The following is an 18,332-nucleotide window of genomic DNA, read 5'->3' as shown; positions in this document are numbered from 1 at the left end:
CCTAAAGAACAAATCTGGAATAGCAGTGGGGCACCATCTGGCATGATTCCCCCAAACCCAAAGCCAAACAAAATAAAATAAAATAATCCACATATTTTTGAGCCAAAAAGTAGCATGGAAAGTTCTCTTCCAGCAGGGTCTGGGTTACCCCTCTCAGCAAGATCTGTTCCAGGCCTATGAATTCCCCACAACAGAAACACTGAATGAAAAGTTGGGGCTCACTCGGGCATGGGGATGGGGATGAGGGCTAAGTGGAGAGGCGGATTGGGTTGTACTCAGGGACACACAGACAAGTTGGCATCATGCAGGACAGGCTAGGGCCAAGGGAGGAATGGGTACCCAGGAGAGGACTTCCTTGACCATCTACATCAAGGCTGTCCTGAGTCCTTCTGAGGCAGATGGCCACCCTTCATGGGTCAGTGTGTGCAGAGAGACTTAGTCCTGATGGTCCTACATCAGACTTAGTCCTGATGGTCCATACAACTTCTTGCTGCAGGTAGGCTGAGGTGTGCTCCCTCTTGCCTGCTCCCCAGCCCATGCTGCACCCTCCAGGTGCTATTGCCTGGGATTTGGGACATACAGTTCCAGTGTTTGTCTCCAGCTGAGAATTTCCTTCTGGGAACCCAACTTGTGAGTCAAACATATTAAAATGTGCTGGTATTTTCTCCACTTCTGAAAAACGTCCAGGCCACTAACCTTGGGATACACCTGCTCAGCTTTTAGTTACTTAACATTTACTGATGCCTAGAGCATTGAGTGCCCACCTCCCTTCATCCATTTACCCCATCTCTTTTATTGTCCCTGGGGTTCCAAACAGCAGATTTACCAGGACTGCACCCAGCACAGGCGACAGGCATCAGGCATCAAACTTGCAGCCACACATCTGCAAGGCGTGTGTTTTTGTGAATGAACCATCCCTGCCCACTCCCTCCCAGTGCCTTCCCCAGTCCTCTACATATAATACAAATGACCTATAAGGCCTCATTTAAGATGCAGCTTAATATGTTTTCCTATTTTATTTCATGATCTCTTATTATTTTATATAGATTCCAAACATTTGCTCACTTTCAAGGATATGCATTTTTGCTAACAGAATGCTATGGTCCATACTTGCTCTAGAAGTACATCTATAGTAATGACAAATACCATCTATAAAGAAACTGGTAATACCATTCCATCAGAAGTAACATTCATAGCACAGCACATTCATCCTAAATATTTCTGACTAAGGCCAGAGTGATGTTACAGTGGGTAGGGTTTTATCCTTAGCACCCCATATAGTCCCCTGAGCATAGTCCTCTCAGCACTGCTGGGAGTAATCCCTAAGCACAGATCCCTAAGCATAGTGCTCCCTAAGTTCTGAGCACCACTAGATGTAGACCAGATATGTCCCCCAACACCAGTTGTTTTTTAAGATACTAAAACAGGTTAGCTAAAGGGAGCTTGGAAGAGCAGAAGAGGAATAGGACTGAGAGCACATAGCAACACTTTATTTCCTCTGAAGGAAGTGTGATAAAGGAAAAGAGAAGCCAGAGAAAGAATCAAAATTTAAAAAGAGATAGACAGAAAGACAGACAGAAGGCATAGGCACTGGGCAGGCAGCACAGGATTGGTCAGGCTGAGTTTATAAAGGACATCTTAGACATCCCTAAGAACACAGGCAGCACCAAAGTGTGGACAGCTGTGACAAGAGTCTGTCCAAGGCCATGTGCACCTTGCCAGCGTGAGATTGTTCCCATTACAGTGAACATTGCCTCTTTATCTGCCTTTCTCAGTTGAGAGTAATCTGCATAATAAGGGACAAGATGTTCCAGGGCTCACAGGTTTCACTCTTTGTAGATTTTTCTGTGTTTCCCTTGGAATTTGATAGATGAATCTTGCCAAATATGTTTGGCACCAATGTTCTTGATACAAACTGTTCTTTTACGCTTTCTCTGAAACTAATCAAGAAGACATATTCTGCTTCCTGACCCTTGCTTAAAAGAAGATGAACAGCTGCAGGAACAGATAATAGAAAACGTTATTTCCCAGAAGGCCAAGACCTTGGCAGAGACTGTCAGGATGTGTCCAGAGTCAGCCTGTCCTGTCAGTATCAAAATAATCTAGACTATAACATGGTATCATCAAAATTAAAATGTTATCAGCTTTTTTCCCTGCCAAAACATATGACTGCTTACACAACAACGGAAATCCAGATAACAAATAAGTCATTTCTCCATTCAATGCCATTTTACATTTAGGCTGCAATTAACTATGCCTTAGGCTGCACAATACTGGGAAATGCAAGACAGACTATAGCACTGTAGTACTGTCCTCCCATTGTTCATGGATTTGCTTGAGCGGGCACTAGTGATGTCTCACAACAAATTGTGAGACTTGTTACTGTTTTTTGCATATTGAATAGTCACTGGTAGCTTGCCAGTAGCTTTCCAGGCTTTGCCATGCGGGCAAGATACTCTCAGTAGCTTGCCAGGCTCTGTGACGGGTGGAAGAATCAAACTCGGGTCGGCTGTGTGCAAGGCAAAAACACCCTACCCACTGTGCTATCGCTCAAGCCAAAGACAGACTGTATAAACTATTAATTATCTCAATATTAATTATTAACAAGAGCAGTATTAAAAAGTGACTAACTGAAAAAGAAACACACCATGGAGCCCATGGGGCTGGAGAAATATAGTACAGAGGTAAGGTGCTTGTCTTGCACATAGCCAATCTTGGTTTGATCCCTGGCACCACATATGGTCCCTCGAGAACCACCAGGAATAATCCTTGAGCACAGAGCCAGGAGTAAGCCCTGAGCAGCACCAGGTGTGTGCCCCTCAAATAAATAAAACAGGTCAGGGAGATGGTTCTAAGGGCTGGGCATGGATTTGATCACCAGCATTATATTGACTCCCAAACACCTCCAGGATCAACCCCCAAGCACCAGATCAAAAACAAAACAAAACAAAAAGAAGAGGACAAATGTTCTCTTAGATGGTTACTGACCACTTGGGTCTCTTCCTGCCATTCGCACTTCAGTTGCTGGCTACCTAGACTATGGAAGTATCTCTTTCCCACCATGGACACATTTTATTCTGAAACTTTTTTGATCTCACTTATGCAGGATATAAAGAAAAAATAGTAGTGGAAACTATTTTAAATCAGTGTATTGAAGGCCTAAATAGAAGATTGATAACTCTGAAACTCTTAGAAGAGGAGCCAGAGAGAAAATATAGCAGGGAAGACACCCCTTGCACAAGGCCAACCTGGGTTAAATTCCCTGGTACTCCATGTGGTACCCTGAGTCCCTCAGGAGTGATTCCTGAGCACAGAGCCAGGAGTAAGCCCTGAGCACTGTCAGGTGTGACCCCCAGAAAAAACAAAACAAAGACTCTTAGAAGAAAACACAGGTCTCTATCTTTGTGACTTTGGATTTGGCAGTAATTTCTTAGATATGACACCAAATATACAAACAGCTGAGAGAAAAATACAGATAAATTGAACTTACCCAAAAGGGGGAAAACTCCAATTGGTAGAAAATGTTCAAAAGAAGTACATCTGAAAATATACTTGCATGAAGAATTTGTGAAGAATTCTCAACACTCAACAATAAGCAGACAAATACCATATGGAAAACAGACCAAACCTTTGAATGGACAGCCCAGACAGGAGGCTGTGGGGACCATCCACTGCCACCAGTGATGATACAAATCAGTGTGATTGTCTCCATTACGTGAAATGAAATCAGCTGGAGACAGTGAAGTCACAGAGACTTGGGGAAGTCCGGTTCCTCTGTGGTGTATGGCCCAGCACATCCATATTGCTCCCCTAAAGCCACTCCCTGAGAGACCCAGACCCCCTCAGTCGCTATAAAGACTTGGGCTAAATGGCTGCCTACTCCAGTGTTGCATTTCCTAGCACTTGGGATGGTTCCTGCCTCAGAAATCACACTCTCAAAAATGTGCATTTTGGGGATTTAACCAGGTTATTAGGAACCGCTGTGTACCTGTCAGAGACACATGCATTCTGAATTTGTTCCTCAAATTATTCGTTTTATATTTTAAATTTCTCCTCTGCTGAGAGTAGTCCACCTATTCTAACTGCATATAAATTGGAATGGTGGGGGTAGGATACAATCAGAACCCTCTATCTAGTGGACTCTTTCTCCAGGCAGTTCACAAGTTAAACTCTGAAAAGCATTCTTCCTTCCCTCCACTCAGTGGTAATATTTGACTTTAGTTAACAGTCATCAGAGAAATGAAAATTAAACAAATAGTGGATACCACCACACAATCATTATATGACTAAAATGAAATACTGGCTACTTAAAATGTTGTTCAGGAACTTTGCAACTAGCATGCTCATGGAATGGTGGAAGTATAAAATGTCTATTCTGGAAATAGGCTAGCAATTCTTCTAAAGTGAAACATGGATATACCATCACTGTATCACTGTCATCCTGTTGTTCATTGATTTCCTTGAGTAGGCACCAGTAACGTCTCCTTCGTCCTAGCCCTGAGATTTTAGTAAGTGCCACATTCGAGGCTCTTTCAGGGTCAGGAGAATGAGACCCATCATTGTTACTGGGTTTTGGCATATTGAATATGTCACGGGGAGTTTGCCAGACTCTGCCATGTGGGCAGGATACTTTTGGTAGCCTGCCAGGTTCTCCAGAGTAAGAACTAGATAATAAGATGTTGCACAGCTGCGATATCTTATTATGGATATACCATATGATCCAGAAACTTCACTCTCACATATTTCAGATTTATGAAAACAAACGTCCACACAAAAAATCTTGTACAGAAGTGACCATAGCAGTTCCTTTTCTAATAGACACTGAACTAAAAATGACACTGAATGGATATGAAAGTTGTAATATAGTCCCATAATGGAGCAGTTGTTAGCAATCAAAAGGATGCAGCTATGTCATGCCATGACCTGGATCAATTTCCAAGTATGATGCTAAATAAAGATGCAGAGCTGGGGCCAGACACATAGGAGAGGTGTTACACTGCACGTGGCCGGGGTGTGACTCAGGGGCAGAGCACTTATCTTGATGTGTGAAGCCCTGGGTCTGATACCAGGCACCACAAGCAGTGCCAGGAGCAATTTCTAAATTCTAACCTGGGAATTGGACATAAGTACTGCTGGATTTGGCCCCAAACAAAACAAAATGAAAATAAAAACATCTGCTTCAGGGATAGGGATGTGGCTCAGTGGTAAAGAGCATGCTTTGCATACATGAAACTTGGGTTTGATCCCTGCCACCACAAAAACAAAGTCAAACTGTACAAAGCAATGTATATGGAACAGCGTGGTATGAGAAAAAAAACAGACATGCAAATCAATGTAACTGAATTAAGAGCCCAGAAATATACACACATGACAACAACAACAACTAATTTGTGACAAATAAACCAAGAGTTTACAATGAAGCAAAAATGACCCCTCAGCAAATGGTGTTGGGAAAACTGGATAGATGTGCAAAAGGATGAATCTAGACCACAACCTAACAACATCCAAAGAAATGAATTCAAAATGGATTAAAGAATTGGTTGCAGACCAGAAACTATAAAACACATAGAAGAAAATATAGGTGATATTTCCTGAACATCACTTTTAGAGATGCCTTTGGAAACTTGAACAGCAAGTGAAACAAAAGTAAAACCAAATAAACTTTTTACTTTACAACAAACTAAAAAGCTGCTGCACTGAATGTGGATGAAAGTGGAGGATATCATGTTAAGCAAAATAAATTAAAGGGAGAAGGACAAACAACAGATGATCTCACTCATCTGTGGAATATAGAGAGTCAAAATAAGAATATAGTACTGAGCAATGACAAACGCTTGATACTGGAATACACAACCAACTACCATGCAGAGTGGGAAGAAAAGGAGAAAAAGACCAGACTAGAAGAGATGTAGTGATCATGGTGGAGAGCCATGAGCATTTTGTTGAGGGCGGAAGGGCAGAAGTTTTGTATCAACAGCATAAAATTTATCTATTGTCATTTCCTAAACTAAAATAATTGTAAGTAGTACAATGGATAGGGCACTTGCCTTCACATGGTCAGCCCAGGTGGGATCCCCGAAACTGCATTTGGATAGTCCCCTGAGCACAGAGCCTGGAGTAAGCTGAGCACAGTCAGAAGTGGCCCAAGATACAAAAAAAGGTGGCCCATATGCAACTGAAAGATGTTCATCATCTCCTATTATATGGAAACTGAAGTTAAACCCATAGTGAGTTATCACTTGACACCTTTGGGAATGGCTTTAATAGAAAAGACACAAGGGGCCAGAGAGACGGTATTGCAGGTAGGGCCCTTTCCTTGCAGAGTCCAATCCCTGACACTCCATATGGTTCCTGAGCCCTGCTAGGAGTGATCCCAGAGCCAGGAATAAGTCCTTAGTGCCACTTAGTGTGGCCCCCAAACCAAAAAAAAGATATGAGGGGGTCATAGAGATAGCTAACTGGACTGAGCACATGCTTTACATGCAGGAGGCCTAGGTTTGATCCACAGCACTGCTAAGCACAGAGCTAGGAATCCCATGTTCAATTCCCAGAACTACATAGTTCTCCTTCACACCCTATATGTATAGGCACATTATATATAAAAATGTCACTTCTACTTCATGCAGAGAAGGTAACTAAGTACCTCAATGTACACGACAAAACTAAGGAAATTTTTTCATCAGAGTGATAATATTCATTTGATACCAATAAGGTGGTGAAAAATAAACTTAAAAGAAGAAATTGTTAGCACATAAAACCAACAACAATCAAATTATAGGAACAGTAGCTAGTCCAGACATATGAGGGTGCTCAATGTCAAGAAACCTATTCACATAATCTATTTCTGCATAAGCATATTGAGGAAGAAATTTAAGATGGTGCCAATAAGGATTTTATGGAAAATCAAGAAAGTGTAACAAAGACTAGTTATAAAAATACACAATACATGTCATTTTAAATAGCAAAATATTATTAGATTAAGTAAAATAATGTAATAGACAGGAATGCTTGCTTTCACTTCTATTATTTAGCATGATTTTGCATTTTCTAACAAATTTAGTAAGAAAGAGAAGAGAAAAAAGAGCTAAAATCAGTCTAATTTGGCTCATTTTGGATATCATTCAGTACCCATGTAGACTCCAATGCAAAATTGCTAGATTACAATTTTTTAAAGGTAATTGGATTGTGATGATTATTCACAAACCAATAGTTTTTCTCTAAGCTGGTACCAATATTCAAGAAATGGGAAAATGTTACAGAGCAATAGTACAGAAGGTAGAGCTCTTGTCTTCCGTGAAGCCAACCCGGGTTTGATCCCTAGGCTCGATTTGCTTGAGCGGGCCCAGTAACGTCTCCATTGGAGACTTTGTTGTTACTGTGTTTGGCATATCGAATACGTCATGGGGAGCTTGCCAGGCTCTGCCGTGCGGGCATCCCAGATGATATCCTGAGCACCGCCAGGCATAGTTCCTGAGCACAGAGCCAGGAGTAACCCCTAAGCATTTCCAGACATGGCCCAAAAACAACAAAAAGGAAATCGCAGGGCCAGAGAGAGAGGATGGTGGTAAGGTAGTTGCCCTCCATATGGCTGAGCCCAGTTCAATCTTTGGCACAACATATGGTACCCCAAGCACCACCAGGAGTGATCCCTAAGCACAGAGCCAGGAGTAGGCCCTGAAAACTGCTGGACATGGACACTAATATCCCCAAATGAAAATAGGAAAAACATTTTATTGTAATAGCAGCATACTTATAAAATGCATAGGGAAAATGTAATAATGCAGTTGTAGAACTGTAGCACGTCCTTCTGTTGTTCATCGATTTGCTCAATTGGGCACCAGTAACGTCTCCACTGTGAGATTTGTTATTACTGTTTTTGGCATATCAAATACGCCACGGGGAGCTTGCCAGGCTCTGCCGTGCGGGCAAGATACTCTCAGTAGCTTGCCGGGCTCTCCGAGAGGGACAGAGGAATCAAACCCGGGTCGGCTGTGTGCAAGGCAAACGCCCTACCTGCTGTGCTATCACTCCAGCGCAATAATGCAATTATTTACATTAATAATAGAACTAGTAAAATTAGTGCACAAGTTTCATAAAATTACGGTTAGAATTCCCAGAGAGCTTGGCTTTTGTTGTTTGGTTGGTTTGGGAGACCACACCCTGTAGTGTTCAGGTCTACCTGTTAGTGCTGGGGGATCACATGATGTCAGAGACCAAACCTTAACACTCCTCATGCACAACGGTTCCTTGAGCTATCTTCTCGGATCCTGACAAAGCAAATTTATTTGGGGGTTGGTTTAGGGCTATCCTCAGATGTGTGTGGAGCTTACTTCTGGCTCTTTGTCTAGGGATCATTCCTGGCAGTGCTCAGGGAACCATATGTGGTCCCAGGGATCAACCTATGATTGGCTGTGTGTAAGGCAAGGTACTATCTTGTTAACCACGGTAGTACCTCTTGGACCCTAGCAAAGTCCTTTTAGCTAAAGCTGGCAACTCTGAATATATAAAAGAAAAAATATTTATTACAAAACATAAATGAAAGTTTTGGGCCAGGGAGATAGCTCAATGAGTTGGAGCATATGCTTTGCATGTGGAAGACCTGGGTTGATTCCAGCACCACATGGTCCTCCAGGCACCACCAAACAAAAGCAAAGCAAAACGAACATAAACTTTTGGGGGTTAATAGCTAAAAACAATGTCAATAGAGAAATAATAGGATTGCCATGACATTATAATAAATATTAACCAGGGCCAGAATGATAGTACAGCGGGTAGGACATTTGCCTTATACCCAGTTGACTCAGGTTAGATCCCCAGCATCCCACATGCTCCCGTGAGACCACCAAAAGTAATTCCTGAGTTCAGAGCCAAGAATAACCCCGGAGTACTGCCGGGTGAGACCCCAAATCCAAAAATAAATATACATCAGTTTATTGAGGTAGTATACCAAAGGTTTAACTCTTCGATTAATAAAAGGATTCTTAGGGTCAGAAAGATAGGACAGCAAGCAAGATGCTTGTCTTGCATATGGCTGAAATGGGTTTGATTCCTGACACTCCACATGGTCCCCCGAGCACTTCCAGGAGTAATTCCTAAGCACAGAGCCGGGGTAAGCCCTGAGCATTGCCAGATGTACCCCAGTTCCTTCAAGAACTAATTTTATTTTTTTAATTGACACATTTTTAAAACTAAAACGCCATAATTTACAAAGTTCTTCATAGATGAGTTTTAGACATACAATATTACAGCACACATCCCACTACCAGTGTCAGCCTCCCTCCACCAGTGTTCCCAGGTTCTCTCCCATATTCCCCCATCCAGCTTGTGCTCTTGACAGGCACCTTTCTAAGTTTGGTTCTCTTGATTTCAGTGTTACGATTTGAGTCTCTCGATTTCAGTGTTGACTCTGTGGTTTGGATATTTGGCTCTATCATTCCTAAACACCACCTTTGTACCTTAAAATTTAAACGATTCTTATAATTTTAAAAAGAAAAAACCCTCTGGCATATAAAAATTAGGTAAGGTAAAGGCCCTCCCATTGATCGTCGATTTGCTCGAGTGGGCCCAGTAACGTCTCCATTGGAGACTTTTGTTGTTACTGTGTCTGGCATATCGAATATTAATTAAAAATAATAAAATAAAATAAAAATTAATAAATAAAAAAATTTAAATATAAAGAGCCTAAAGAAAAATGGCCAAAAGAATTAATAGGCAGTATGAATAGTAGTACTGTCCTCCCCTTGTTCATTGATTTGCTCGAGCGGGCCCAGTAACGTCTCCATTGTGAGACTTTGTTGTTACTGTGTTTGGCATATCAACTACATCACGGGTAGCTTGCCAGGCTTTGCCATGCAGGCAAGCCACTCTCAGTAGCTTGCCAGGCTCTCCGAGAGGGGGGAAGAAATTGAACTCGGGTTGGCCGCATATGAATAGTAAAATCTCAAAAATTAAGTGCACCAACAAACATCTGAAAAGATGTTCAACCTCTTTAGAAATTTAGAGTGTTTTGAGGCCTGCCATATAGCTCAGCAGTAGAGCACATGCTTGTATGAGGTTCTGAGTTCAATCTCTGGTACCCCCAAAAACATGAACTGAAATACAATGAAGATAATTATGCAATATTGATTTATACTACTAGATAAACTTGCTAGCAAATAAATAAAAAGCTGTATAAAATTTAGCAGTTATACACAAACAAGTGATGGCAAAAATTTTTAAAGAATTTTTGTCTGGGGCTGGAGCGATAGCACAGCGGGTAGGGCGTTTGCCTTGCACGCAGCCAACATGGCCAACACAGGTTCGATTCCCAGCATCCCATATGGTCCCCCGAGCACCCCCAGGAGCAATTCCTGGGTGCATGAGCCAGGAGTAACCCCTGAGCATCGCTGGGTGTGACCCAAAAAAGCAAATAAATAAATAAATAAGAATTTTTGTCTGTTTGGAAATTAAATCTGAAAAGGGTATATACCCTTCATTCCAGTTATATGTGTCTTTAGAATGTGTTTCACAGAAATGAAAGCACCAGGAGGGAAGTAGGGGAGGAGTGGGGGAAAAATAAAAGCACCAGGGCCAGATGAACAGGTTCAAATGACAAGTAGATGTCACACATGATCAAGGCCCTGCGTTCAAATCCTAGCACTAGCTGGGTAGAGTCCAGGTCTCTGAGTACTGCCAGGAATGTCAGTTTTTAAGGACCCCCCCCCAAAAAATAAATAGGGTCAGAGGGATAGTACAGGGTGTAAGGCTCTGATGTTGCAAGCGGCTGACCCAGGCTCACACTCTGGCACCACATGGACGCCCCCAACTCACATTACTGGGAGTAATCTCCAAGCTTAGGAGTTGGACGTACTCCCAAGTGCCACAATGTGTGACCACCAAATTAGAACAAAATAAATTTAAAATAAAAAACTAAAGCATTAGCATATGCAATGGCATAGGTTATGATGGAAACAAAAACAACCTTTGGAATAAGATTGAATCCTACATAGGTGTTAAAAAGAATGAATTGAAATGATGCCGGCTGACTCATACAGAATTCTACTAGGTGTTAAGGAGCAAGAAAGTGTGTATAGTAACTCAATTTTGTAAACCAATCACTAAGAATTCCTTTGTTTGCATGAGTATGTGTTATCATCTTGAGGACACTGAGCTGGGATAGAAGACAGGAGCCAATGTAGGATTGTGGGCAGAAGAAGAACCAAGAGAATAATGAGTGTGTAGTATTTGACCATATTTCACATTTGTAATGCCAGTACATGTGTATTGGGCTAAAACCTTTGTATACGCATTCAAAGAGAAGAAAACAACTTAAAATAAAGAATTTCGGCATTTAATTCAATGAGCAAAAATTAGGAAAAACAAAATGAACCCAAGGAAAATTTTAAGGAGGAATGAATTGATGAAAGTAAAAGAAGAACTTAATAACCCTAAAATGTTTCCTGACAAAGCATTATAATTATAAAATTCCTGAAAATATTATTATTTGGGGAGTGGGCACACTTTGCAGTACTCAGGCCTTAATCCTGCCTCTGCACTCAAGGATCACTCATGGAAGGGCTTGAAGTATCATATGTGGTGGTATGAATAGAACCCAGGGAGGCCATGTGCAAGATAAGTATCCTACCTACTGTACTATTGCTCCAGCCCACTGAAAATATTATTTTAATTGAATTTTATTTTATTGGGAGGACCAGGACTGGAACTGTTAAAGGGACCAGGCAATGATGGGGAGAGAACACAGGCTCTTGTACATGCAAGCCACATCTCCACCACTTGAGCCATATCCCTGGGCCCTGGAAATCATTTGGGGGCACGGGGGGTTGGGGCCACATGTGGCAGTTCTCAAGAAGGTCTGTGTTAAGCAGGAGGTCACTTCCGGTGTGATACCTGATGGACCACACTGTGTCAGGGATCCAGGTGGGACTGGTTGCATGCTGTGCAAATGCCTTAATTTCTGTACTATTCCTCTTGACCTGGAAATATTTTTTTAAGAAAGGGAGAGATAATAAACTGAACACACAGCAAGAAATAGGAGATATAAGGAGAGACTTAGAAGAGTGTAAAAATCTCACAAAATTTCCGTAACTTGAATTCAACACATTATCAAACCTGGGGGACAATAGCGGGCTTTCTGGGAAAACATATAGAAGCAAAATGACTGAAGCAGAAGGAGAAAAATAGGAATAAGTCAATGCCCATAAATAAAGATTCCAGATGATTTAATTTGGCTCTCTCCAAATGCACCAGACCACAACAGATAAATAGCTTCTCCCCTCACGGTGAATACTATGCTTCCACCCAAACTGGGTCCGACCATAAGCAAAGCCCCTGCATACACAATGTGCTGGGGTCTTACTGACCTGGTCACCTCCATGCCAGCCTGCAGGGAGACTGAGCAAGAGTTGTTGGGGATAACTCCTTATTATTGCACTGGCCCTGCTACCCCCTGCTCTGGTTTTCAGACTGACAGCATGGAACGAAGGGAAGTTTGGACATGGCAGAACAGAATTTCAATGATCTGCCCTAGATCAAGGGTTGGGTACAGGACCCTGGGTGTCAATAATCCAGCCACAGGCAACCCTTACTGCAAAGGGCTCCACGAAGCAACCCAGCTCCCAGACCTGCCCATGGGGTCTCCAGGGCAGCCCCGCTTACCTCGACACCACCTGCAGCTCTCCGAGAAGCTCGCTGTGCGTGTAGTCCCAGAGCATGGGCACGGCTCCCAGATAGTGTTTCCTGGTGGCACTAAAGCCAACTCGCCAGACGCACAGAAAGAGGCAAGTGCAGAGATGTGCATGCATGGCTTTACTGCTGGGAAATGTTCAGCTGGAGAAGTGAGGGATAACTCCTCCTGGAGAAAGCAAGGTAGCTTCTCTCGTGTCCAGGGACAAGTCCCCACTGTCACCACGAGGTGAGGGCCATGGAAGTGCAGGCGCTGGGCTGAGCAGTAGCGGATAGGGCTGCTTCCTTTGGGGCAGTGGGAAGCAGCCACAGGAAGACACGAAGAAGGAAAAAGGAGGCCGAGCTAAAGTTTAACCCATTCCCCCCAGGAGCACGAGGGACAGGAACTCAGACCTAATGGAGGTGAAGTCAAAGCCACTTTGACTTTGAGTGTGTAAGGTCCCTTGGGACCCCGAGGAAGATTCCAGAGTTAAAACTCTACTAATTAGTAACTCTCCCTTTCCTGACCCCTCCCTAGTAGAGCCTTAGCTGTGAAGCCCTTCCTTATTGGGATGTAAATTCGGAAACCATTTGTTGGTCCTTCCTTATCTGTTACCTCTGTTAGGAACTTTTCCCTTATCCGCTTCCACCAAATCAAAGGGAGCCAGGTGATAACCAAATTTCCGAGTTACCAGATGCCCACTAGCCACAATGCCCGTGTACGTAAATGCTGATCTTGGAATCTATAGGCTAAGTACATTTGATGTACTTTCAAATGGATTGGTTAAGAAAGTATATGTTGTTACAAATCTATTGGCTATGAAATGCGCGGGCTTTGCTGTAACGGCCAGTGAAGGCCTATATAAGACCCCCTTTGAAGAAGTTCGGGGTCTTGCCTCACCTATCTGACCTGCGTGTCTGTGTAGGCGGCTCGACCCTGGCTAGCCAGTCTTACAATAAACCTTGCTTGCTGTTTGCAGTCTCTGGAGTCTCTTTGTCGTTAAAGGGAGATCACGATCCGCGTCCTAACAGAGTGCAGTTAATTTCTACTGGTATTCCTTTTGGGGGGTCTGTTTGGGGGTCACATGCAGTGGAGTTTGAGGCTACTCACACTGCATGGCTTGGGGCCCGCTCCCTGGGATCAAACTCGGGCCTCCTGCGTGTAGACCATGCGCTCCAGCACTCAGTAAGCATTCTTCCTCACCCCACTAAGCAACTTTTCCACACCGCAGAGCTGATCACATCACTCCTGAGCTAAGACCCCTTCGCTGCCGTCATTCAAGGTCAAGCGCTTCTCCATCTCCCCTGGGTGTGTCTGCACTCAGTCTGGCTACTGGCCTCTGCCTCGTCCTGAAGAGACCAAGCAGGTCTCTGTGCCTACCATTCTTTGTACGTGAGACTTCTTTCTCCCCTCTCCAGTCAGGCCCCATCGTGGACTCCCTTCCAGCCTCAGCTCCAGCCTTGTCTTCTCAGTGATCTCAAAGCTGCATTATCACGTTTACTTTGTAAGCACGCTAGCCAGGCTGGCATTACTCACCTGCCTCCTGCGTCCCTTCTCTGCAGGGCACTCAGAACACCTGCGGGCCTCAGGGGTCACTCCAGAGCATGCACGGTTGACCATGTGGTATCAGGGATCCAACCTAGGCTTTCTGCATGCAAGTGAGACCCAGTTCATTGCACTGTCTCTCAGACCAGTGCATTTACTTTCTTTTCTTGAAATAGTGCCAAGAAACAAACCCAGCGCCTCACACCAGCAAGGCAAGTGCCCTGCCATTGAGCCACATCTCCAGCTTTTGCCTACTTTGTTATTTTGCGTTCTGCCTGACGCTGCTTCCTTTCTTTTGGCTATTGTTATCGGGTTCACACCTGGCAGTGCTTCAAGGCTCCAGATGGTGCTTGTATGATAATGCAGGGCCTTACGCATTCAGGACATGTTCTCTCTCACTTAATCCCTGGCCTGTCCTGACATATTTTTAAACAGTTGTTTACATTTGTCGTAGAAACAATATATCAGAACGCAGCCATGCTGGGGCTGGAGTGACTGGAGTGATAGTCACGGTCACGGTCCTCCTGTTGTTCATTGATTTCCTCGAGCAGGCCCAGTAACGTTTCCATCGTGAGACTTGTTGTACTGTGTTTGGCATATTGAATACGTCACGGGTAGCTTGCCAGGCTCTGCTGTGCAGGCGAGATACTCTCGGTAGCTTGCTGGAGTGATAGTACAGTGTATAAAATCCCCAGGGGCGGCCAGGGGGAGACCCCGACGGCTCTTCCCCTAGCCGCCTAGGTTGGGGGGGGAGTTCAGGCCACTCCCCCAGTTGGGGCGGCCCGGCTATGGGGCAGACAGCAGCGGAGGAAATGAGGGCCAAACCAGCTGGTTGAGCAATTGCTGTTTATTCCATTCTCCCAACGCACCTGCCCCAGTCTCTCTGAGCTTCCCATTCTAGTCTCACACAGCCCCTCATTCCTGTCTCCTGTCTCTCCTGCCCATCTCTCCTCGCTCCATCTCGCAGCCTGGGCTCTCTCTCTCTCTCTCTCTCTCTCTCTCTCTCTCTCTCTCTCTCCCCCCCCGTGCCTGCTCCTGTGTTCTTCCCTACATTCTTCTCCCTCTGTTCCCCTTGCTAGTCTCTTTCCACTCCATCTTGACGCCCTGCTCCCTCTCTCATCTCTCTCCAGTGCCTGTCTCTCTCCCACTCCTCTTCTCTCTAACTCCCCAGCACTCTGGGCCAACACTACACCCAATCAGGTAGCCAAATCAACATAAGAAAGCCCTTCCTGACTGCCAGGCTCAAGAACATCACCTAGGGGTATTCAAGGGCAAAATACCTCTTAAGGTGTTTTTCTCCTTTCCTCAGTCCAATAACTTTATCAATTTCTTAATACTGGTTATTTTTGTATGGACACAGTAAGAGATACATTAAGACTTGTAGGGCAGCTCTCCTAGGAACATCTTGCCACAAACTCAGACTACAGTGCTCAGGCCAGATTAATCATTCCTAACCCTAGCAGGGTCCGAATCTAGTTATTGCTTTTTGGATCATGACAGCATCTGTCCTGACCAAGCTCTTAACTTATAGTTAAGCATTAGGCACTTTGGCCAGGTCCATCTCAATGCCAGGGTAGTACATAGCTTACTGCTTGCCTTGGTTCCATCCAGGCCCTCGTCGGGACCTTGCTTTGGGGGGCGCTAGGAAGAAAGGCAATTGAGGCTTAGGTGAGAGAACAGATGCCCAGGTGGAAAATATCACTGAGAGTCACGTTACAAAAGCATAGCATATACTGTCTTCTTGTGCCCATACAAAAAGGACATTGCTCTGAATAAACTATGCAAAGGACTTATGGAGAAGAGAAAAAACAATATCTAAAAGTCAACAGAGCACAAAGAAAGAAGATACAAATAAACACAGAGAAATGGGAGCACTGTGATGGGAGCAACCCAATAAACCTAAGCTACCTGAGGCTATGCAGGAAGGACAAAACAATGTTAATGTGCCCTATGGTACAGCAGGTAGGGCACTTGCCTTACACATGGCCAACCTGGGTTGGATTTCCGGTGCCCCATATGGTTCCCCAAGCCCCTCCAGGAGTGATCCCTGAGTGCAGAGCCAGGAGTAAGTTCTGAGTCTCTCCAGATGTGGCCACAAAACAAAGAAACAAAGAGACAAAAAAGAAAAAAAACCCAAAATGTAGCCATACTTAGCCCAAGCTGAGTTCCTCCTTGGGACCTTAAAGAATAGTCACTAATCCAAAGAAACTGGACTTAAATGTTTAGAAGATAGACTAATACCAAGAGTCCATTTCTTTTCAATGTGCTTGGGGGCCAAGGAGGGAACTCAAGGGTCTGGAGTGCATGCTTCGCATATAAGAGGCCCAGGTTTGACCTCGGCACATCAATGGGAATAGCCACCGAGGACCACCATATGTGCTCCCCCACCACCTGCCCCAAAAAAACAAAGGGCCGTCTATTTTCCAGCTTGGAAACCAGCAGGAAGAAGCCCCTTTGGTTACCATTTGCTAAGCTCTTCTCTTTGCCAAGGAGCAGCATATGGAGATAATAGTTGGCATCTACGATATATTTATTCTAAGTGATTGCAATGAAGTGACAATTCTTGTTTTCAGCGTACAGGTGATAAAAAGCTAGGCGACCTGGTAATGGTCACGCGCTTGCAAATGGTAGCATTTAGGCTCTAAATGCTGTAGAGTTGGAATTTGGCTCTAAAGAGTGAGGGGTATAATCCTATGCCTTCAATGTTTAAAGGTGAATAAAACTCTCTTCTTCTGGAGCCATAGGACTATGGGGAACACAGAAGTGTAGACAAACATAGGGGAGAAGGCTCAAAGGGCTGGAGCATGTGTTTTGCATGCAGGGGTTCCCAAGTTTGATTCCCAGTACCATAATGTTCCCCATCCCCAGCAACACTAGGAGGACCCTCCTGAGCACTGAAATAGAGTTGCCCTTGAGGCTAAAAAGAACAGTAAGAAGAGGAAAGGTAGGCAAATAGTTACTCTCTGCATATTTTAAATTTTAGTCATTGTGATTTACAGTTTTACAATACTGCCAATGATAGAGTTTCATGCATACGACATTCCAGCACCACCCTCCCACCAGAGTGTTCATTTCCTTCTAGTATTGTCTCAGGGTTCCACCTCACTCCCCCCTTGATGAGTCCCTCTCCACATCACACTGCTGGGGTAAGCTCACTTTGGTTTCTTCTCTTTCTTGTTTTGTTAAAGCTGAGTTCTGCAGCCAAGTTCTTGTATTCTGTTGCTTTTGGCCCCTACTATTCTTCTTTATATCCTTCATATGAGACGCAGCATTCTATATCTGTTCTGCTCCTTCTGGCAGACTTCACTTAGCATGATCCTCTCCAGTGCCACTCATGTAATGGCAAATTGCATGATTTTGTCTATTTTTCAAATTTTGGGCCACACCCGGTGGTTCTCAGGGCTTATTACTGGCTCTGTGCTCAGGTATCATCTTTTCTTATAGACAAGTAGTATTCCATTGTGTAGCGTTACTGTAGTTTCTTGTATACACCAAAAAAGAAAAAAAAAACAACTAGTGTTGGTGCGGATGTGGGGAAAAAACCCTCTGCTGTTGGTGGCAATGTCAATTGGTTCAATCTCTTTGGAAAACAATATAGACACTTCTCAAAAACTAAGACTTGAGCTTCCATATGACCCACCAATTCCAATTCTGAGCATGTACCCCTGTATCCCACGGGAACAAATATCCTGCTCAGAAAAGACATTTGCGTTCCTATGCTCATTGTAGCACTCTTCACAATAGCCAAAATCTGAAAACAACCCAAGTTACTATCATTTTCTTTCTTGTTTGTTTTGGGGCCACACCCAGTGGTTCTCAGGGTTTACTCCTGGCTCTATGCTCAGGGATCAGTCCTGATGGGGCTCAGGGGACCATATAGGATTCCAGGGATCAAACCTGGGTGGGCCACTTCTAAGGCAAGTGCCCTACTCACTATGTGATTGCTCTTGCCCCTCAGGTTACTACCATTTCATCCCTATAGTCACACTGCTAGATAGAGAGGAAGTAACAATTGAGGTGCTGAAAATTCAGTTTGCCTGAGATCATGAAACTAACCATAGAGAAGGGACCATTATGACAAATATGGCAAAGATAGTTGAAAATGATCACTCTAGAGCTCTGAACT

At 43.9% G+C, this 18,332-nt stretch overlaps 1 protein-coding gene across 1 annotated transcript in view; it reads right to left on the bottom strand.

Annotated features, from left to right (window-relative positions):
* Positions 1-13,833, bottom strand: part of F8 (coagulation factor VIII) — a 172,475-nt gene extending 158,642 nt beyond the window's left edge. Inside the window, exons 1-2 of the mRNA XM_056128857.1 lie at positions 13,691-13,833; positions 12,655-13,098 (exon numbers count right to left, since the gene is read on the bottom strand). Coding sequence (XP_055984832.1) covers positions 12,655-12,800 — 146 coding nt within the window. The 5' untranslated portion in view covers positions 12,801-13,098; positions 13,691-13,833. The remainder of the gene's footprint in view (positions 1-12,654; positions 13,099-13,690) is intronic.
* Between the last annotated feature and the right edge of the window lie 4,499 nt (positions 13,834-18,332).

This window comes from Sorex fumeus, unplaced genomic scaffold (genome assembly GCF_029834395.1).
Source record: "Sorex fumeus unplaced genomic scaffold, SorFum_2.1 ptg000070l, whole genome shotgun sequence".
Lineage (NCBI taxonomy): Eukaryota > Metazoa > Chordata > Mammalia > Eulipotyphla > Soricidae > Sorex > Sorex fumeus.
This window is presented reverse-complemented; position numbering and strand designations above follow the sequence as displayed.